Source organism: Anopheles coluzzii, chromosome 2, assembly GCF_943734685.1.
Source record: "Anopheles coluzzii chromosome 2, AcolN3, whole genome shotgun sequence".
NCBI lineage: Eukaryota > Metazoa > Arthropoda > Insecta > Diptera > Culicidae > Anopheles > Anopheles coluzzii.
The window spans coordinates 72,512,739-72,535,326 of NC_064670.1; the positions used below are offsets into that span (position 1 = coordinate 72,512,739).

General features: G+C 37.3%; 2 protein-coding genes across 6 annotated transcripts in view; one reads left to right on the top strand and one right to left on the bottom strand.

Annotated features, from left to right (window-relative positions):
- Window positions 1–3,274: 3,274 nt before the first annotated feature.
- LOC120948862 (serine/threonine-protein kinase PRP4 homolog) lies at window positions 3,275–10,045 on the bottom strand. Of its 4 annotated transcripts, XR_005750993.2 has the most exons (8): window positions 9,743–10,045; window positions 8,123–9,668; window positions 7,465–8,051; window positions 7,274–7,382; window positions 6,572–7,108; window positions 4,932–5,446; window positions 4,195–4,317; window positions 3,275–4,112 (listed from the first exon to the last, which is right to left on the bottom strand). XR_005750993.2 is itself a non-coding variant. In XM_040365657.2 (6 exons), the coding sequence occupies exons 1-6, from the start codon at window positions 9,760–9,762 to the stop codon at window positions 5,243–5,245; spliced, it is 3,000 nt and encodes a 999-aa protein (XP_040221591.2). In that variant the 5' UTR covers window positions 9,763–10,045; the 3' UTR covers window positions 4,395–5,242. The 4 variants fall into 4 exon arrangements, 2 of the variants coding, with proteins under 2 accessions (XP_040221591.2, XP_040221590.2); XR_005750994.2 differs by lacking the exons at window positions 3,275–4,112; window positions 4,195–4,317 and having other exon boundaries at window positions 4,395–5,061; window positions 5,184–5,446; XM_040365657.2 differs by lacking the exons at window positions 3,275–4,112; window positions 4,195–4,317 and having other exon boundaries at window positions 4,395–5,446; window positions 8,123–9,665.
- Window positions 10,046–12,366: 2,321 nt separating this feature from the next.
- Window positions 12,367–22,588, top strand: part of LOC120948034 (G-protein coupled receptor dmsr-1) — a 65,090-nt gene continuing 54,868 nt past the window's right edge. For both annotated transcript variants that reach the window (XM_049610959.1, XM_040364002.2), the window contains exon 1: window positions 12,367–13,194. The gene's annotated coding sequence lies outside the window, so the exon portion shown is untranslated. The remainder of the gene's footprint in view (window positions 13,195–22,588) is intronic.

Here is a 22,588-nt window from a genome sequence, read left to right on the forward strand (position 1 = left end):
TTTTACGCGATACAATGAAATGAATGGAAAGAAAATGTTGGTAAATGTTTAGTTTTTTAATCGAAAATATTCCTCAACATTGGAGAACATGAATTTGCAAGAAAAACAAAAAAGTAGAAATGATATGGGAGGTGACTCTGTTGATTTGCTCACGCTAGTTCACGGACTGTCAGTTATGGGGTCACAGTTATAACAAAATGAAGGCTTAGAGCCAAAACCCACACAATCCTCTATTTTCTCTTTCAAAGATTGTGTTCTGTTTCTTTTTAAAGGTTGGTCGTCACATAAATATTGCAATTTTCCAAATCATCATCAATATTACATCTAATGTGTAAGTGATTGAATGATTGTTGACAAGAGAAATAATGTTAAGGTTAAACTAAACTTAAAAACGAGTAAAAATTGGAATTAATTGCTAAACGTTATTTTTCGCATGTGCTGTTGTTCTAAAAAATGGCATTTAAAACACATTCAGAGTCGCCGTTGATGCCGTGTTTTAATTTGTTTTATTTGTTTACTTGTTTTATACAATATAGTTTTGTCCTTTAGAGGCTAACCTGGGTTGATTTCTTTGTATTGTATTTGGTTTAATGTCCTTCGTGGACATATGCTGGCCTATTATATATGCTTTCGGTAATTATGCCAGTACCACGCAGCCGGATGGCCTTGCTACGGGGGGACGGTCCATTTTAGGCTAGAACCCATGACGGGAATATTATTGAGTGGTACAATTTAACGACAGTACCCACAGGACCGCCAAGAGAGATTTATATAAAAATCTCTGGTTAACTTTAACTTTTCTTCTACTTCTTTGGTACAACAACCTGCACCACCAGTGGACTTGGCTTTCAGTGACGTATTGATTACCCATAGAAGGATAATCAGTCCTACGTATGGGGGCACGGTATATTCGGGTCTTGAACCCATGACGGGCATGTAATTAAGTCGTACGAGTTGACGACTGTGCCACAAAAATGTCTATGTAAGTACAATTAATTTAAAGTAAATGAGCTCGTGACATGGAGCGCATAAAAAGCTCTGTCGTTGTATAAATCGTTGGTAATTCGATCGTCTGTGTTGAAAGTTGTTGTAGTAGCTTTTACTGCTGATGTTCCACGCCCAAATTCAGTGAGAGAAGTGGGTCAAGCATGAACAATTCCAACCAAAGAAACAATCATGTTTTACACATGTGTGGAAAAGAGTCTAATCGTGTATCAAGAGATTTGTTTAAACAGTCGTGGAAGGATTGGTAAACTAATAACAGTGTGTGAACTTCTACTTTAGAACATCTAACGCTTTAGACAGGTGAATTGAGACTCTCAAAGGTAATATTGTAGCACAAATAGAATGCAAGGAATCGGAGATGCGATTGACATAAGGCGCAATAGATATGGTTTAAACCCCTTTTTACTATCTTCTACTTTGAAAATGCAGATGAAAAATAGTTAAAAGGTAAGGAAATAATAAGGAAATCAAATATAAAGGACGATAATTTCCAAACAATTATAAAGATATTTGACTAGGAGCATGTTAGCTCTGCGTTAGCTCTTCCAATCTTCTTCTTCTATTTGGCGTAAAGATTTGGCGTAAACGCGGACATTCCAGGCCTGTATAGGCTTTCGGGGCATATTCAATACCACGCAGCCGAATAAGTCAAGTCTTTGCTACGGGGGGACGGTCCCCATTCTAGGCTTGAACTCATGACGGGCATATTATTGAGTCGTTCGAGTTGACGACTGTAGCACCGGAGCTCTTCCAATATACTTCATAAAAAGGAAAGCATGGCTTCAGGTGAGTCAATTTTGTGAAAACCTTGAACAAATTTGCGCAACAAATGGAATTTAATTCTATTCACAGTTAACATTTAATCCCATTAACAGTTGACTCCCGTTAAGGTATGAACGGTCAAGTTTAAGTACAATGTTTATGTTTACTATGTTTACTGTAAATAATAGGAATCTTGTTCAAAGAGGTGAGAATCAAACGTTAAATTGCACTTTAAAACGTGTCAATTATGTTTTGTCTAGGACAAGGTGTAACTCACTGGAGGCCTAATAAGCGGTTATAATTGTCAAATAAACATTAAATCAACAAATATAATTATTCGCTGTTTGAAAACAAACGTGATATTTCCCAATAACGTCGAAGACTTACGTCTATCTATGTTAATTTGCGTGAGATATTGGGAAAAAACTTTTTTTTTCTAACTTTAGGATTTTTTTCAGGAGGGACAGCTTTGCCGTCTCTAGGAATTATAATGTTGTCCAAAGTAATGGCTTAACAATCTTTCCTGTATTGCCCTTCAACATAAATAACGCGTGTACGATACGATGGAGTGAAGTTTGTCAATTTTCTAAAATATTATAATTTTTTTTTTTGGAAAATATACTACTATAAACAGGTGAAATAGCCGTACACTTTTTCAAGAAAATGGATCATCAATCACGAGAAAGAAATAGGGAATAACAAATATCTTCCCAATTATTAGCATTATGATGACATTTTCAATTTTTAAAATGAAAATATGCCCTTTTTGCCAGTATGCGGTCCCCGAATATATTATTTAACTTTTCTCGTTGTTGGTGTTATTTAATTACAAAGACTTCCACCTCTTTGACTGCATCTATTCCCTCATGAATCCGAATAGACTTATTTTTGATGTAGTTTAAATTGAATAATGCATTGTTAGAATGGTTTATGCATTGTACATATTAGAAAATATAAAGGGTTCTTTTATTATTAATCATGTAAACAATGTACTCATTTATTTCAAACACTGCTCTAACATTGAAGTCTTAAGATGGCGAAGAGGCGCCAGCCATTATAGGCGGGATAACAGATTGGCAGACGAAGGCGCGAGAACGGTCGACGGCTTCGGACACTCCTGAGGCAGACCAAAGCACAAAGCGGTTGTAGCACCGGATAAGTAAGTAAGTTTAAACACTGTATCAAATTATTGATTATTTTTTTAAGTTTACTCCTCTAGAAAAATCTAAAACAGATTATTGAGTTGGAACCATTCACTCAATTAACAACTTAGTATACGTATAATTGTTCAATAGAGTATATGCAAACTCTTAACTAGCCAATATACTTAAACATTTGTTTGATTTAAAAATTTAAAGCATTTGGAAAGTGATATATGGTAAACATTAAATAGATGTAATTCAAGTGCAACCAAATTTAACAATAAACCAATGTTCTTTCGAGTTTAAAAATGTTTGTAATTATAGAGTTATTTCTCTTTTTAAAGACAAAAATAGAGGCAGATAAATTTGATTAAAGAGTATGACTTATTTATTTGTCATGGTACTTCGTTCACAACTTAAAAGATACATTAAAAAGACTCACAGTTTGTGCCATTTAAAATCTCAATATGAATATGAGCCATCTTTATTCAAGTATCCAGAAGAAATATCAACATTTCTGAGCCTTCAGTTTCTGCATAAACCACACCAGCTGCACAGTGAGCCATTTACATTCGGATAGTTTACTAGTTAGATGGAAATGTGGAACTTACCGTTCTTCATTTGCACGAAGAGCATTTCTTTAAAACCCTGGCGTCTCTTGGATTTCAAGCAGTAGCAACCACCAGTACATACTGAAAAGAGACTAAGCACAAAGACCAAGAAGTATCTTTTTCTCGCGATTGTTTCAAGGGTACGAACACATAACAACCTGATTCACAACGATACGTTGTACATAATTGCTCGAAGCTATCATCTGTAATATGCCTGCATCTTTCATTCAGCTGTTCCAAATGTTGATAAGAACATCACTGCGACAAGACGTGTTTCTTTAAAATGTTGAACAATTGTTAAGCAAAGAAAAGTATTAACAAACTTTGATTTTGTTTTCATTAAACGAATAAATAAATCAGATGCATGAAGTATTGAAAGACAATCCGATAACTAGAGTTCTACAGGACTTAACGTATGTTGGTAATAGTTAACTTGCACAAGTGTAAATAATTAACGAAACATTGGATAATTCTTCACTACCTCTTAAGCACAGCTTAACAGCATCGAATTCCCGTGAGGGGCGTGCCGTGGGATTATTCCAAAAGAGACCTAATCCATGACGGGACGCATGCTTCTGTTTGACGTGGGGATCTTGTGGAGGATGATTTAAAAATATTATTAGTATTACCCATTCAGCATGTAATTGAAATATGTCTGATTGTGAAATGTTTACTTTTGTCAAATACTGGCTGGAATCCATTAGGGCACAGATTGCTTTCAAGCCTTAATTAATCGCTTGACGCGTACTGAGTAGGTCGTCCAACTGAGTAAATGTACTCATTCTCAACATCAGATGCTGAAATAAGATAGAACAATGTAATTAAATCTGTTTCACAGTAGATCATTTGTGATTGGATAAAAATGAAACTGTAATTTAGGCTAATCGAATTTCTCTATTTTTGATAGAGTTTGTTTTTATCCCCATGAGAAAGGATTTGTTTTATTATCGCGTTCTCTTGCTCGCTACGTTTTGCCTTCGCTCTAAACGAACTCATTTTCACATTTTCCATCGTTTTAATAATAGCAGCTATTTACTCAAAATAATTGAAACGAATGACTTAAAACAAAACTAAATTAAATAATTGATTTCTTCCACTTTTTTCTATCAGAAGAACAGATCCTTTACAAAAAGTTGCATCGTGTTTTTGTATAGAAATTGTACACATTTTAGCATAATCATGCATCATGATAATTTAATACTTTACTCTGCAAAGTGTTTTGATAGGTCATAGAACACAAGTCAAATGATGTTATCTTAAAAACAAGGAACTGTGGTTTGTTTCCTTTTTTAACCAAGAACTGCTGTTAAGTCATAGTTTTACGATGGTTATTTTGTATCTGTTACTACCTCCGTTGCATAAGATAAATGGTTGATTAAAGATACTACATGAGTTGCATTCATTTGTTTACCTCTCTTATTTTTTCTTCGTGAAAAACAAGAGAAAATGTAGCTACAATTTCTCATCATGGGCTTCAGTATAACAATCACACACTTCAACTCCTACGAATGAATGATGATTGCATGATGGGGTTGGGCTTCCTTCATCGATCGAAGAACATACGGGCGAGTGCGGATGTAGAAATATTTATCAGTGAAGTGTAAGTAAGAAAAGGATCGTTAATATGTGTATAGCTGACGTTGATTCGGCGTTGAACCATTACTTGGAAGGGTAAAACTTCCGTTGCATACAGATAATTCCGCGGCAAGGTGAGTGCAGTATTCAGATCTTGTCCTGAATGAACGGATGAGCCAATGCATGATTCAATGAAATTCTTTTAGCAGGATCAAGGGCAAACACTTTGTCTAATAAGTCTTTCAGCTGGGACACTTTCCGTATCTGGTCGTCGGGAAGATTTTGACCAGCGATCAATTCCTGTTGCAGATCCCTCGTTGGTTTGATCATTGACACTACCACGACTTTTTCCTACATAAACATATAAGAGAAAAAATGAGTCAAAGTCTAAACATTTAATTGAATATACGAAATTGTGGAAGCATTAGGATCTGGATGATTCTTTCAAGTGAATTCATTTAATTTTGTTTACATGTGTGTACATGGCGTACTTACGAAAATGAAAAAAAATGAAAAGATAATTAATGACCAGTCTGTTCTTGTAAACATTAATATTTAAACATGTATTGCAATGTACCTACATTATTTTGAGGTTTGATGAATAAAATAGATGAAATTTGCCATAGCGAAAATTATATTATTTTGTTTTAATTAAAAAAATATAAAATACCACAATTACTGTGTTGCCGAAAACCTATCAAAAATTTCATGCATTCATTGCATTTCCACAAGAATAATGAATAGAACTTTAACAAACAAAAGTAATTAATGTAACTCTAATAAATGATACGGGCAACCAGGCCGTCATTACGAGTAAAAAAACTCTCACAACAGTTGGAAAACGATGAATTTCAATTTTAAGTGTTGTTTAAACCTAGAAAAAAATCCGTTTTCTAAATTAATAATTTGGTTTCAAACACTTATTCTATTTGGCCTAGTTTCATATAAATTTGCAGCCAAAACGACATGATAAAGCATGTGAATTTCTTATGCGTTTGTGTATCAGTGTAAAAATTCACAGGGTAAATAATTATTCACTGAAATAAATATTTAATGGCTCAGTAACATGTGTAATCATGAAATAATCCTATTAAGCAACATTTTAATTGAATTCAAGCGATACAAATGCTTACGTTAATATCAGCATAGTTATTAGCATTGTTTAAGATAAGTGACAAGAAAAAAAGTGTACAAAATTAGTGCAATTTTACCGCAATGCCGCATAGCATTCCCGTTTTCTATGAAATATTACCCAAAGAAATGGGAATGTTATACAAGAACATCACATAAACATTGAAATAAATATATAAATTTTACCGAAAAACATGTTTTTGGAATGATATAAATAATTTTGAAAGAATTTTAAGAACAAGACAGCACTGTTACACATGAAATAATACTAGAATATTCTTACCGATGAAGATATGAAATTACAATCATGAGCATATATTGTAGCTTGGATTACATGACACTTACCCTTTCGGTGATTTTATCTATCTCGTGAGATAGAAAGTTGCAATTCTGGTCGAAATGTTGATCCTTGAATTGTCCTTTGCGAATCAGCTTGTTTGGAATTTTGCCTTTCAGATCCATGAAACATTTAAGCATTTGATTATTGGACTGGCCACTAAACAGTATCTTGCCCGTGTACAGCTCATAGATCGAACAGCCGGCCGACCACATGTCGATACCATAATCATACGTTAGGCCAAGAATAATTTCTGGTGCACGGTAGAAACGGGATACCAAGTACGGTGTAATTTCGTTATCTGTGATCGAAGATGCCGATCCAAAATCACACAGCTTAAGCACCAAGTTGTTTTCGTTCACCAAAATGTTATCCGGTTTAATGTCGGCATGAAGAATTCCCGTCTTTTTTAACAATTTCAGAGCAAGAAGTAACTGTTGAGTATAGCTGCGCACTGCTTTAATGTGCAGGCCTACATTTTTGCCATACTTTTTCAATACCTCGCGCAGGTTCATTGACAATGGCTCAAGAACCATGCACAGATGCTTTTGGTGTAATACGAAGAGAGAGAGAGAGAGAGAGAGAGAGAGAGAGAGAAAGAGAGAGAGAGAAAGAGAGAGAGAGAGAAAGAGAGAGAGAGAGAAAGAGAGAGAAGAAAAAATATATAAATATATAAAAATCGAACAATATTGTTAGTTATCTATACGTACTTGCTTATGGAAAAAGTGTCTGTACAAGCGAAGACAGTGGTACCGATCGCTGGGATCAGCGTCGTTCAGTTTCTTCAATATTTCCAGTTCTCTCAAGCCCGTTTTATGCCTGCATTGCACGTAATATTAAATATATTGTTGAGTAAACAACAAAAACAACATCTAATTCAAGGCAAATTAATTTTACTTACATGATCTCGTTGTTGCGAATGATTTTGACGGCAACAAAAGCGTTACCACGTGCTTGGTCCCGCGCCTTCACGACCGTACTGAACACACCTTGTCCAGTGTAGTTAGCGACCACATACCGATTGTCCAAGATTTCACCGATGCGTACACGATAGTAGCCTTCCGCGTCGTCCCAGTTGTCCGTGAGGGCCGGATTCTCGTGCGCCTGTTTGTTTGCCACAACCGTGCCAGGTGAGTCGAAATTCGAGTCGATGTCCTGTTCGGCAAACATGTCCCATTCGGGACGTTTAGAATTTTCTTTCGCAGAAGTTTTTGGTTCCTTACTCTGCCTGTCCAGATCTTTCGGTGGTTCGGGTGATTCTTTCGGCTTACGTTCTACCTTATCCATCAGGGCTTTCCGCTCGTTCGGTATCGGTGGGGTGAGCGATTGGTCTGTTCCGTCGCAGTCGTTATCCTCTGCGCGCTGGCTAGTAGTTTCACGGCTCTCGTTAAGGGATGACGGAGCTGTACTAATCATACTGACCTGTTTAAGCTCGGGAGGCTCCACTTCCGTCATCGTATTACTGTCTTCATTCAACACACCCAGTTTCTGAAAATATAGTATTATTAAAGATGTATATCTAGATAAGCTGTACAGAAGAAAAAAAAAACAATATTTACCTTGAGCAGCGCTTCACGTTCTTTTCGTCTTTTTTCAATAATCTTTTCTTCGTCCTCCTCGTCGTCGATATCAATATCTGCGATTTCACTTTCACTGCTCGACTCTTTTTGTTGCTTTAATCCTTCACTTAGCGAGTCTTTAAAGCGATCGTCATCTGGCTTACGGCCCTTTCCACCAGCACGGCCATCGCGCCCATTTCGCTGCATGCCACGACCGTAATCTCGAGCTCGGTCTCTATCACGAAATCGCTCGCGATCCCTTTCCCGGTCCATCCTTGTTCCAACACCTCGCATATCCCTATCTCTACTCCTACTACGGCCGCGAAAGCGATCACGCGAACCCATGCTTATAGGTCCAAGGCGGCCACGATCGCGCTCAATCGAACGTCTTTCTCGACTTCTATCACGGGGAGAGTATCCTCGTCGATCACGTCGTCTCTCCAGAGAACGATCTCGCTCCCGTTGACGAGCTCGAGCCCGTTCCCTGTCCCGTTCCCGTTCTCGATCCCGGTCTCGTTCTCGTGCCTTTTCCCGTTCATATCGCTCCTCAGCCATACGCCGTTTATAATTATCCTCTTCTCGATTGCGGCGATCGTCTCTGGTTCTAGTTTCACGATCGCGATCGCGGTCCCGTTCAATTTGACGGGCACGTGCCTCCGCCGGATGTATTTGCTGGTCTTTACTTCTCTTGGTGTCGGCATCTGCGTTGTTCCCTCTTTGTCCTGCATGAGCATCCTCTTTATTACCTCGAGACATGCGGTTGGTAACAATCGACGGCTTTTTCCGCAGTTTGTCATCATCCGGCGTCGAGTCACCGTCAATCGTGATGACCGTTTCGTTGGTATCAACCTTCTTTTTCTTAACCGGCCGTTCTCTGGAGTTCATTTCGGCTCTTGACACTTTGCCTTGCCCGTCATCTTCCTCATCGGTTGCATACTCACCGAGGCGCGCTTGTAGCAATGCTTTCTGTCGCATTAAGTCTTCCAGATTGAGCTCATCATCCTCAATGACTGCAACGTCTGGACTAGGAGCATCTTCTACCGCGGTACCATCGCTTTCGCTTTCTACCGACACTACGTCCTCTTTACGCTTTTCCAGATTTTGCGTCAACATTTGTACCAGTTTATCAGGATCGGTTGAAATATGCCCCTTTCTCTTTTCCACTATGTCCTTGGTGCTGCCGTTGTTCTTAGAGCGCGCAACATGTTCAGCTCTTTTATGTCGCTCATCGCTATGCTCATCGTCATCCATGGGTTGTTTTGCTCGAATCGTTTGCTCTACTTTACGGGGTTCCGCCGAAGCACCGTTTTTAGCATGTTCGCCTTCGGAGCTACTCTCTTGATCATCTTCCTCTCCGCGGTGCTTCCTTTTATGTTTTTTGTGTTTTTTCGGTTTGTGCTGCTTGTCCCCTTTCTCGGATTTGGATGATTTTTTGTGCCGCTTGTGTTTCTTGTGTTTACGGGAGCTGCTGTTATGCTTTTGTTCCGACAATTTGTTATGTGGGCTCTGGTCCTCCTCGGTGTCGCTATCATCAGACGCGATGCTGCTGGAAAGAGCACAATCATGTAAATATGGACCTCTGTAAACATTCACAGCATCGAGATTATTCACTAAACTTACATCACTTCCCGGGACGCCATTTTTAAAGATGCAAAGAGTTTGTTGATAAATTGTTTATTTACTGAACACTTTCTCTACCAAATCAATCAACACTGTTAATCTTGTATGACGTGACGTTATGACAACGAATGAACAAGCGAACTGATAGCAGATGTTGAAGAAGTCGAATTGGATGTTAACTTAGTTTTCTGTAGGAATGAGGTGGATTTGATGAATGTTATCTCTAAACACACGAGTTTGCAGAAAAGCAGAAAAATATTTTTACAACGAATTAGCAAGGTACGTCCATGAAGGAATCAAGCAGCCATTTTGACAGCTCACTGATTAATATTGACACATGGCGTAGTTGTACGTCAAATCGATGGCGGTCGGGTTGGACAGTTTGTACTCGAAAATATTGTTCTGTGTCAACTGCTCGAATTTTAAAAAAGCTGGTAAAATGTTGTTTTTAAACGATTAATACACAATACACAAAGTTTATTTTATTTCAAGGTGGTCTCGGAAATACTCTTTCATTTTGAATCAAGAACAAACAGCGTATTTCGCAGAAACTTAGACTTTACCCACATGAATAGCAGCGATCTGCCGATAGAAGAAACGTGTTCTAAGAAACATTGAGGTTGACTTAAATCTCATTACCTACATAAAATTATGTCAAAGAATAGTCGAAATTATAAAAAAATCACTATGCTGCTACGTACATGTTGGGTTGAAATTAAGCTGGTTGCGTTTGGAGCGTCGCACTCACCGTGTGAAACAGTAATGACGTTAAAAGTCTAAATGTTTCAGGGCCTTTTAAAAAGCGCTGAAGCAACATCCTTATGTTAAATTGGTAAATCAAAAATGCAAAAAGTAGAAATTGGTGAAATAAAAAAAAATATAGGAAACTTCTGTATTACAGGGTATGTAAATGTTTTTAGGGAGGTGCAAGGACCTGGGAAACGAACAAGTGAAACAAAACATTTGCTATTTTTTTATGTTCTATATATCGTTTATTCTAATACGTGTTTCGTTACACCGAAGAATCGATTTACCTGAGCTGTTGATCGTTAAAAGTATGATTCACTTCAGCAACAACGGATTGATAAAGCAAGATAATTTAAAGACATTACTGCATTTTATAATCACTAATTTTATAATCACGCCGCATATAATCCAACATTTTTGGTTAACCAAACCAGATGGTGTAATGTTTTGCATATATATTTGAACATTATCCTTTGACTGAACAATGCTCCATATTTTCATGCATATTTTTGGCATATGACTTCTCTTGTCTTAACGTTAAGTAAAATAGCCTCCAACAAATTCTTCTTTTTTTCCTTCTTAGGCACACCAAACGTTATCGGTGAAGGTCTGCCTGAACTACTAATGAGCTTGGTTTTTAATTATTGATTTGCTCAGAGCCGGATAGTCAAGTCCTACGTATGTAGCCAAGGTCCATTCTGGGCTTGAACCTATGACTGGCTTATTGTTAAAGTCGCTCGAGTTGACGACTGTTCCGACCGGCCTAATTAGAAACAAATTGGTTCTAATAATCCATTATATCCATTATATTTATGTTATAGGAGTTATGTCTTCAATCATGTTCAGCAATTATAGTGTCTAGTGTTCAACATCGGAATGCAATCTTAAGTGAATTTTATTTTATGTTTACATTCAACTCCATGAATATCATCAACAAACATTTACGTCTGAATTTCAATTTGAAATATCCAAACAGTAATGGGCTACCGTAATGAACCATTAGGGTCAGTTTGATATGTGATTGATTGATTCATGATTCAGTATAGGTTTTAAAGTTTTACAAACCAATCGAGATAAATTGGTTGAAACTTGCTCTTCAACCCGCTACAAGTGAATCGTTAAGGGTGGCATTAGGCAAAACACTGCATTGGGACTGTAACCGCGTCGATTATTGTTGTTCCATTAAAAAGTTGCTCGGAAGGTTTCCTCGACAAGATGCTCCCGGCGATTGCCACGAGTTCCCGACCGGTACTGTTTCGGATACGCAAAGTAAACAAACAGCCGACGGGAAGCATGGTTTGTGTCGGGTGCAAGTGCCCGTTTCTCTCGTCCTATCTCTATTGCACACACAAAACAAAACGTTTTTTTTTTATCATTCATCCTTCGGATGTAAATTTTTTTTTTGTTGGGCTACTATTATTATTTCGGTTTCTGGTGGATAGCAACGCTATGTGTGGTCTCCGTTTTGTTCGCTCAATGATACGAGTGGCCCCGAGAGCCAGCGTACGATGAAAAGGTGAGAGATGTTTGCGCTGAGCGTTCTTATATGCACGAAAACACTCTCCCTGATAACGGAAACAGATGTTTCTTCAACGCAGATCCATTAGCAAGGGAGCTGATGGAGACGCCTAGTGGCGCACGTCGAGTAATGCAGGCGAGGCGACGTTGCTTCGTTGAATTTTATCGCTTTACTCGTTTGCATAAACATTCCAACCGGTGGCAGTATCAAGCCACTGGCGAGATTTGGCGGTGAGATCACACAACGGACAGAGAGCCAAAGAGAGTTTGTGAGAGAATGCCAGCGACAGCGGATTCAAACGACGTAGCGCATTCGATAAATAAAACGATCCGCACGTCCGCTGGATTCATTCAGTCTTTCGGAGTCGTTGGTAGCACACGGAAGGAATTTATACATATTCTGCTCCTTTTTGCGTGCGTGTACGCTACGGAAGCATAAGATAGCAGAATTGTGTGTTTCTTCGCGAATCAAAGTTTACGGCAGCCAACCTTAAAGGGGTGCTAGAGGTTCAGCAAACGGTGTACCTTACCGAACCATTCGTATAGTAAGAAAGTGGTGTATCGGCGTATCGTACATTTTTGTATATCATGCTTTCTCAAACGTTGTTTGGTGCTGTGTCTAGCTTTTGGAGTGTAATAAATTAGCTTGAATAGATTGGCCGTTGAATGCCTCTCTCCAGGTCGATATTATCTATGTTGTGCGCGAGTGTGTGAGAAACTGTGTGTTTGTTTGGCGGTCCGGTTGGACACCGCAGTGTTTTACATATTTTGTGAGTGCCAACGATAGGGTTGAACGCCAGTGCACAGACGGGTGGTTGGGATGAGAGTGTGTTTTGAATGTATTAAAAACATGCGGGCACAATTTCGGTGGAAAACAGTACAGTACTGATTGAGATAATAAATTTGAATGCATGCTCGCGTTTGCTCAGTTTATTTCGGTCAAAGCACCATATCTGTACGTTGTACTTATGGGAATAGTTTTGCATAAGTTTTACCGCTAATACCACTGGAGTTACCGCACTGTTTGCGAAGGGATTTTACACAGCAGCGATCGACCAGCATACGGCAGGAGCAAGTACGCTCGAAGTGGTCCCGAGCTCGTTCATCATTTTTGGAGTACACTGCGGTTTGCCCTTCGGTGGCCATCATTATACGCTGCTGACGGAGTGAAATTTTATCCAGTGCAGGTAATGTGGGGGAAAGGTTTGGCTGTAGGGCGCAAATCGTTCAAGCTTAACACGTATGCTTACCATAAAGTTACTGAGTCGCCCTCTTCAGTGTCTTGTTCGCATAATTGCTCATATGAGGCGTCCATTGATGTGGTGTTAATGACTTCTTATTCACTCGTGTTCTAATGTTGATCTAATCGATCAATTTTTTAATTAATTTTCTTTATTTTTACTCTCGTCGTTGCAAAATACCATTGTTTAAAACGATCGTTCTACGAATAGCTAATTACCAAATGATTCCATACTGGAACTATGGCATGGTTTCCACAGTTTTGTGGCACGTGACTTAAAAAAAAGCTTATTTAGTAAATGAAGCGGATCGGTTACATGCTATTGCTGGACCAATCGAGGAACGGTAGTCGGTGGCAGGAAAATGAGTGATTACGGTGATTAAATTTCTTGTCTGCAACAGTGTGAGATGCTCAAACTGTTGTATTGATGTAACAGCTCAAAGCGTTGCGATTTAAGATCGAATTCCTGCGATAAATTCCTCGCAAATTTCGTCACATTGCTCTGTTGCTGACGCTTGTTTTAAATCTACAACACAATCAACAAAGCAGCTTTCAAACTGCAAGCAGTACTTTAGCAAATTACTTGAGTGAAATCGGTGATGAAAAAGCTAACTTATAATTACGATTAATTAAATATGTATGTTAACCAACGAATCGTTAGAAAACACAGTCACTCTGCCAGGAAGTGTACCTCTGCGGCAATCGTTTCTTTGAATAAACGATGAAAACTCGTTGATGGAAAAGTTAATATTTTATGACACTGTTCAGACTGCTGGCTTGAAATAAAATCACGTTCGGATACACATAGATCCATACAGCCGTACGTGATTTTTGTTATATTCTTGCGCTTTTCGTAGTTTTTACATTGCACCGCAATGGTTATCCTAAGCCACGATAAAATTCAGTTTAAAGCAGGAAAGCCCGTAACCATATCGATGGATATGAAATATGTACATCAATGCAAAAGAAAGATTAGAGCTAGAACTAACAAAACATTAAAATCGTCTCAGCGACATTCGCAACGAAATATGATCGTTGGTAATTGGAAGCTTGCAGAATGCTGACATTTAATCTAGCTCACAGGACTGTAGAGTGAGTAAATATAATATAAGTTATTTGTTAATGCTGTCCAACGGAGTTAATTATGCTGCAGATTATTACGCATGACGTGTTTAGGTTGAGATTGTACAATCACCTGTGTTGCCTCTGCATGGAAAACGAACGGGTACACGAGAGTCAATTAAAAGGGGGTTCAAGGCAAAATGTATAGGTTTGCATAAAAGGAGCATACACGGAGCGAAAACATGCTCACACACGCACGGTACTTCGAGTTGATTAAAAAAGAGAAAAAATAAACATTAGAAAAGCATTCTCTCTTTGCAAATAGAATCCAGGCAAATACTTTACACGAACCGTGCTGATGTGTTCGCATATAGCAAAGCAAATATTTGAGAATTTTTATTAGAAAAGCCAGCCAAGCAAATGAGTGTAGCAGGTAGTTTGACATTGAGAAAATAAAACAAACGGATGTTGTATTCTTATTTTGCGAAATATGGTAGTGAACGTTGTGGGTAGATGAGACCATAAATTGAAATGATATTTATTGATTGTTGCATTGAATTCATAGCAAGTAATTATGTGTACTTTGCCGCACACACTCGTTCTTTGCATATTGTTTTTGAGCTGTGAAAGTAATAATGTTGAGAATGTTGAATAAAACACGTGGAAGCACGTTATGGTTGATAAGAGTTCAAAGTAAGTTGGAAGCACTACGTTAAGCCAGAATTGTACATCCTTGGTGCAATCGGTTCATTGATGTGGAATTGGACTGCCAAAAGGTGAACAGTAGGTGTTACAGCGAAAGTCATTTTCGATCATGTTGTTGACGCCGTCCGAATTTATTAGTACGAAGAATTGAAAAGCTTCCGTACCAACAGATGTTCGTGGGGAACGTATCGCGTTACTAGCGAATCAGATTTATGAGCGGGCGTATGCTACCAATGTAGCCAGCTACATGTGGGTAGACAAAACCAGGAATAATGGATCCGGCAAGGTGGATTGGTGTTAAAGCTGAGAAGGTAAACAGTTATAAAGTTTACATTGCTGATATTTTTATTCTCATTCATCGTGAATGCCTCTGCTGACAAACATTGTTTGCGTTTGAGCTTATGTAAGAAAAACAGCACTTTATGTATTTCTTTTTTTTTTACTATATTTCCTGAACCGAATATGGAACCGTGTGACAGTTCAAGAACTTCGAATTGTTGTATCTTGAGCTGGGATACAGTATGCAACAGATATACAATTCATATGACACAAGAATCATTGTGTGGTTTTGACGTCGGTCTGTTTGAATACCAGATGGTCTAGTACGGAATAAAATGTATGTCACAAACTGTCACCTCTGTACTGCTTGCCCTCGTATGAATTCCTAAGGGAAGAACATAACATAGTCTTGTCGTCAAGCATTCAGCACGGCTATTTTCCACAAGGAACAGAAAGTGTAATAACAGTGTATAATGTGAAAAATGTAACTCATTTTCATTTACTTCAAATGCATTCATCATAAAAAAATCAGTAGCTACAATTAAAAATTAAGTTAGATGATTTAACATACGCTAGTGAGGATACATTATTTGAAATGCATAATAATTCTTAACAAAATATAAACAGAAACATGATAGATGACAAAACACTGAAAAGATGGAGGACACTTCTTGAAGCCTAGAACAACTGGTTGCCATTGAGGCGTGGTATCGCCTGTATGCTTTTTGATGATGAGATGGATTTTATCGCTCTTTCTTTCAGCGGATTCCCATTGATACACATCCTGTCGAACGGTTCACAATAAGGCACCCAAAAAAGCTACACATAGGCCCAAACCACATATGGTGTTGGCGTGTTCAGGGTACACCTACCAACTCTGACCATTAAGCCGTTCTTTCCGCCAGCTGAGCGTGAAAAATGGGAAAAGCTTCGTCATTTTCCGGTACGAAAGCTGTGCCAAAACCAACATTTGCCGGATATTGACTTTTGTAGCCGTATCCTTTATCAAATAATCGCCCGAAGGCCACAAGTGGTCGTCGAGCCAGAGGCGAGAGGTTGGAAGTGAGGAACGCCAATCCATAATCCCTCAACTTTGGTCAGTCCGTTGGGAAGTAGGTGATACAATTGGTCATCAACCCGCTCACATGTATCGTAATCTATCCACGAACTGTTGCTAAACCTTGCGAGGTTTACATTCGGTCGTCCGATCGGTGGTTCGCCAATTACATCAATCTTTTCCGAGCGATAAGATGCTGGTTGGGGTGGGTGAGATATGATGTTTGCTTTGTGTGTAGTTTGCTTTTACTGTAGATTTGGAGTTACGAAATCTCAAGATTATGTTAGCGTGATTTTCTTTCGCGTACCTTAATAAATGTAAATAGAAGCAAATTCGTATGCTTGCATGTGTAAATAAATGAATAACATTGCTTTGACCCAACGGTTGCTTAAAAAAATGACTTTTTTTTGGATGTCGATAAATAAAACTAAGACAGATACGGTAAATTTCCCATGAAAGGCAGTTATTCGAGCTTATCTGCTAAAAAATCTATGACTTCCGGCAGTTATTCGGAAATTTCGCCATGGCGAACGAAGACATGCGTGTAGACATGGTTATGAGTTCTATCCTCGTTTTGAGACTCCTTATCAACTCCTCCTCAGTTTTCGCGACTAAATTGTTGGTGTAGATCTTACGCTTCAAATTGGTTCAGACATTCTCGATGGGAGGACCAGCTGGCGGAAGTTGGGCCGGTTCGCTATTTAGGATACCACATCAATATTCAGCCACTTCATCTCCACAAATGATCGCTTCGAATTGTGGGGCATTGCCAACAGCTTCGAAACCAGTGAACGTGATATCTGCTCCTTGACATGTATGTTCAAGTTCTCCAGGTACATGTTGACTGTTTGGCTCGCTGCACCGACCACCCAGCCAAGCGAACGCAGCGATGCAGTTGTCAGCAGTTCGAAACCATGCTCCGATTGTTGTCTAATAGTGCCAAGATGTTGGAGATGTCCGTTTTCAACGTGGTAGGGTGCCGTTCTTTGATCGCGCACTTTTCTGAACAAAGTTGCTTCACTTTTTTGACCATCACGGTAAAAATTCGGCTAATAGATGTGTCAAATTTTGTCTGCTGACTCATGGGTTATTGATTATTGTTAATGCATTTAACGTTACGTAACGGATACGGGGATAAGGTAATTTTTTTGTCCATTTTTTAAAATGGAAACATTATTATAATAAAATAAAACTCGTTATGCAACATTTTGGTCAATATGAAGCAAGTATAAATGTACGCTTAGTTTTAGACTTTGGGATGATAGTATGTTTACAATACAAATTGCTAATGAACAGAATTATCCTAGTTACTCATCTCAAATAAACGGATTCCCTAAAAATGTGTGAGGGAATCCGAATAGAGTGATAAACAGTAGCAAACTGATAATTTAAGATGAATGGTGTTTTTTTGCTAACGGCGATTTTTGTAGAAAAGTGCTGCTACAAAAACGACGAGGTTTGATAAATGGTAATATAAAATTAAAAATATGTAACATTCAATAATTCAATTATTACCAAATTATTGAATAAATTATTACCGAAAAAATCTAGAATCACCAGGTAACAAGTTTGCGCAATTTATTTGTTGTATTTCTTGTGGCAAAAGGCTAATTATGGGTTTAAGTGTCACAATCAAATGTAAAAAAATCATGAATGGTAGTAACTTGAACCCAATAATTGTCGAATACTAAGGGTTTTAATGCAACATGATTTTTGCTCCTGAATGGCTGTTGATGCTTGTGTGCTGTTTTTTTTTTCAAAATTCTTAAACGGATGTACACATAATTTGGTTGAAACTAATGTTTTATGCATTTACTATTCTTATTTGTCCAAATAACCGGTTTGATTATACGATTACCACTAGTGGCTATCGGTGACAAATCCACAACAAATTCTTTTAAATACATTTTGCCTAAAGTTAATCAAACGCAATAAGTTTGGAAACAATAGAACCAAAGCTTTTTTACATAATATTGATAGTGAAAAGATTAAATTGTAGTTTTAGTTGAGACAAACCTCATCATTGACATGGATTGAGTTTATTGTGTAAGGTATCACTGTTCGTCAAAACTCTTCAATTGCTTTTCGTCTATACTTGATGCTTTTGTCCTAAACTGTTCTCTGATGGACGTGCGAGTAATGCAAAATGATAACGAACAGCTTAAATTGATGCTTTAGTTGAAGTACTTCCAGAAAATGGTCGGCTAAGCTGTATAAGCCATCATGGAGAAGTTTCTTTGTCTTTGCGTTAAAGTGACCACTCTCGTCTGAGTAGCCCACAGACGGGCCAAAGGAAAGCGAACTTTAATCTACTTGTTGTAGTCACACAATCTAATTATTCAATTTTCTTTCTTTGGGTTCCTTCGTAGATGTTTATTTGGGGTGAAGTTCTTGACCTTCTCAGTTGAGCAATCGGACGAGGCTGATGTGTTGAATGTTATAATATTATGGACACGGTGCATAAACGATCGATGTTCTCTTTTGAAGATGCTCTTTGAAATATTTTTTTCTTTATTTCATAAAATCAGATTTACCTTCTAATCAGGTTCGTTAAATAAGGTCCTATCAAATATAATTATCAGTGCTATTCGATTTTGTTTACATTCCTCAAATTCCTTGGTGATGCAGATAAAGCATGACGAAAGCTTTATTTTGTAGTTGTTGTATAAATCAAATTAACAATACGATTAAAATATACAGTGCAATACAATAAAGAAAATCCTTCATACACAGTAAACGTCGAACTCTGTGCTTCCTAATTTAAGTCAATGTCCTTGGTAATTGAGCAGCAACAGGGTGATGAAAACTTAATCGTTCGAAGTATTTTTTATTGACAAAAACTCAATTTAATGGTAGAGCCCATTAACTCAAAACACGATCCAAACAAAAAGCATATTTATACTGCCAGAAGTTATGGCATGATGTTGAAAGTTTTTTTCTTCAATATTCATGAGGCTTTCCCTCCAACGACAAACTGACAACATTCGTCACGTTTCGTTAACAAATCATGACCTCGGCCTACGGTATCGCTACGACGAGATTCGGCAGTTTTTTCGACGAATTCTTTTTCGTGCCAAAGCTTACTTACTGAGGCTAAAGTGATTTTACAAACAAGCATCTTCTCGCCAATGCTGAGTGAAAGTGAGCTGATTGTTGAGTGGAAGCAAGTGTTCGGCAATCGATGGCATACTTCCCGCTGTCTACACCGTTCAATCATTAGCCCCGTTGGCTGCGAGATAAAATTCGGATGATGCAGAATGTTTGTGATCATGACGCAAATTGAAGGATTATTTGGTAGAAAAAGGTCACGTTAGGTATTTGTTTATGGGCAGTGATTATACGGAACGCATGACTACGAACAAACTAATTCTAATAACTAATCCATGATTACTAATTCTTACGGATAAGTCAGATATTTGTTTAATTCAGTGTATTATTTAATAAAGTGAGTGTTACAATACCACAGGACTGTAGTAATAAACTAAATAAATAATTAATAATGTGTATTGTCAAAAGACTGGCTTTATCACCAGACACATACGAAACACAGGTGATAAAATAATAGCAATAATAAATAACGTAGGTATCATGGCAAACAAACTACATAAACCACACATATTGTGCAAGCGATACAAATACACCCTATTGTATACGTTGTTTGTCAGTCGAAACTGTATCGCACCTGCAAAAATGTGTGCTATTTTTATTAGGTTTTGTTTCATGACTTGTGCATGGTCCGAAATGAAGAGTTATGCTATGGTTAGGAGAGGTAACAAATGAAAAACAACTATCGAGTAACATTATACCTACCCAGAGCAAACACTCCTCTGTATTGCTTTCGTTCGTTGAATTAGTTTTTTATTGTTTTATTGTTATAAACGAGCAAATGCTTTTAGATTTAATGAGGAATAAGTTGGAAAGATAGGAGAATATAAGTTTAGACCGGTTTTTTTATATACACAAAGTCTGTATTGTCTGTTTTTATGTACAAAGACATCCAGGAATAATTCGATTCCATGTTCATTCCATGTTCGATAATTCAAATTCCGTGTTTATTATCGTTCATTAATTTATGACAAGAACATTTATAAAACATTTATTTTTTAAAATAAAAGTTTTTATAATATAGGTAGGACGCATATAATATAATATAGAACGCAGTAGCTCATCGTCTACCATTTGGTAATTGGAATTAATGCTCTATGATTTGTCTCTTGATTTACTCATTTGTTATTACAATATATTGTAGATTGTTTTGCATTAATCTTGTTGTAATTTTATGGTTAACATGCCATTGAATGGGATGTGCCGTACAATTCAAAGTATCATCAAAATCAAAGTTAAATGCAATAATTGTCTAATTATAAGTCACTGATAGTTAAGCCCACTAGTAGTACAGGCAGGCCTTGGCCGACAACGCTTGCAGTGCCATAGAATAAGAAATGCAAAAGTTATAAATATAAATGATAAAACAGATACAGATAAAAAGAAATGGTAGTAACAACAGTCAGTATACCAAACCTTGAATTTGCTATACCATAGGATTCGTTGGATCATGACTAAATTTGAAGAGCTTTTTGAGAAACCAAATACGTGACAAACAATTCCAAAAATGAACATCCTAATCATTGTAATCTTGAAGCATTATCCACTAAATACGAAGTATTAGTCAAGAAGGTATGCATGTTGGATAATTGTTGAATGCGTCAACAGTTTCCAATATCTAACGAGGACATAGCAAGTGACAGCATCAGTATAGCCACTCGAAATTTGCCCATGATCCCACAAATGATTCTCGGAAAGGTACATTCTGGAGCTTTGTTTTCGTTCGTTATCAGAACAACGCACGTTCTATAACTAAAAATAGCTTTTTCAGATCTAAGTTTGCTGGACCATTTTCATAATATTAATAGGTTTTGCAATATAGTTTGCTGCATATTGTTAATTTCTCATACATCCCCGTAGGGGGAAGTATAACTAAAACTACAGTAGTTGTGTTGTGAACATATTTATATGCTTCGTTCAAACAACCTTCTGGAAAAGGTACCAATTGTCACAAAAGGACTACAGCTTTATTGATTCGGGTCTAATCCCATAACTAACAATCCCAAATCCTGCCCTCATATAGTCTAATGTGAAGAAAAATAGCACTACCCCACAATAAAGGACCGGAGAGTGCAGTAATGAAACTGCTGGTGGGATCAATTTGTGCAAGAACAGTGAAAAGCAAATGAACATATAATACGGTTTGCCTGATGAACTATCTCCTAGAAAAAAGCAAATCAAGTAACCGAATTACTAATGTTAATGTAATCACCTTTCACTGATTAGTTTGTAGAAGTGCGACAACGGACATGCTCATCTAACATGAATTTCGTTTTTACCATCTAGCAAATAAGTAATTTATCATCAGTCTATTATTTGGTTCATTCTCGCTAACTAGAAATTGAGCAAACTGATTGAGTTTTTTTTGTTACCTGTCTGTATGACATAAAACAACGGAAGCATTATTTTGTTCACATATTTATTAAACATGTAGTTAATACACCTTTTTCGAGTCTAATATATATTATATAGGCATTATATATAGGCATACATATTTTGAACATTATTTAATTACAAGCAAACATTTGACTTGACTTTTAGTAGTTAAACTAAAATGCTGATGGTTATCTGAACTCAATCGTAACTAAATATTTGCGTTCTCAAATATTTACGTATGTCTTTATTTTGCAGGTCCTTTTCTTTGTTGTTATTTTTTTGCGCGTATTATTTTAGAACTTGATTTTAATTCATTGTGTACTTATTGAATAGTCAATGATGAATATAAAATTAAAAACTGTTGGTAAATAAATTCTAATCATTTTTATAAGTGAAGATAAAAACGAAAGACCAAACTCCATGAAGCAAACGGATCAACTTTAGGGTTTCAATTGTTACGATTGAATAAGGTTCAGGTAGGCTTCAGTATTGCAGTTTGACGTCAAATGTTTACTAAAAGTTGTAAAAATATTCAATAACATCTTAACATTGTTACCATGGGCTCAAAAACGGTGCAAAAAGTGACATTATCACATCGAAATATTGTTCTATGCAAGGGAACCAATGTTCTGACGGTTTAATGCTCAAGTTAACCAACGCTTTATTTAGAAACAGTCGCTAATTAAATCGTTTTTTTATGTTCACGAATCTGACAGCAACGAAATCAACATTTTTCCTGCTACGCATTTACGCATAA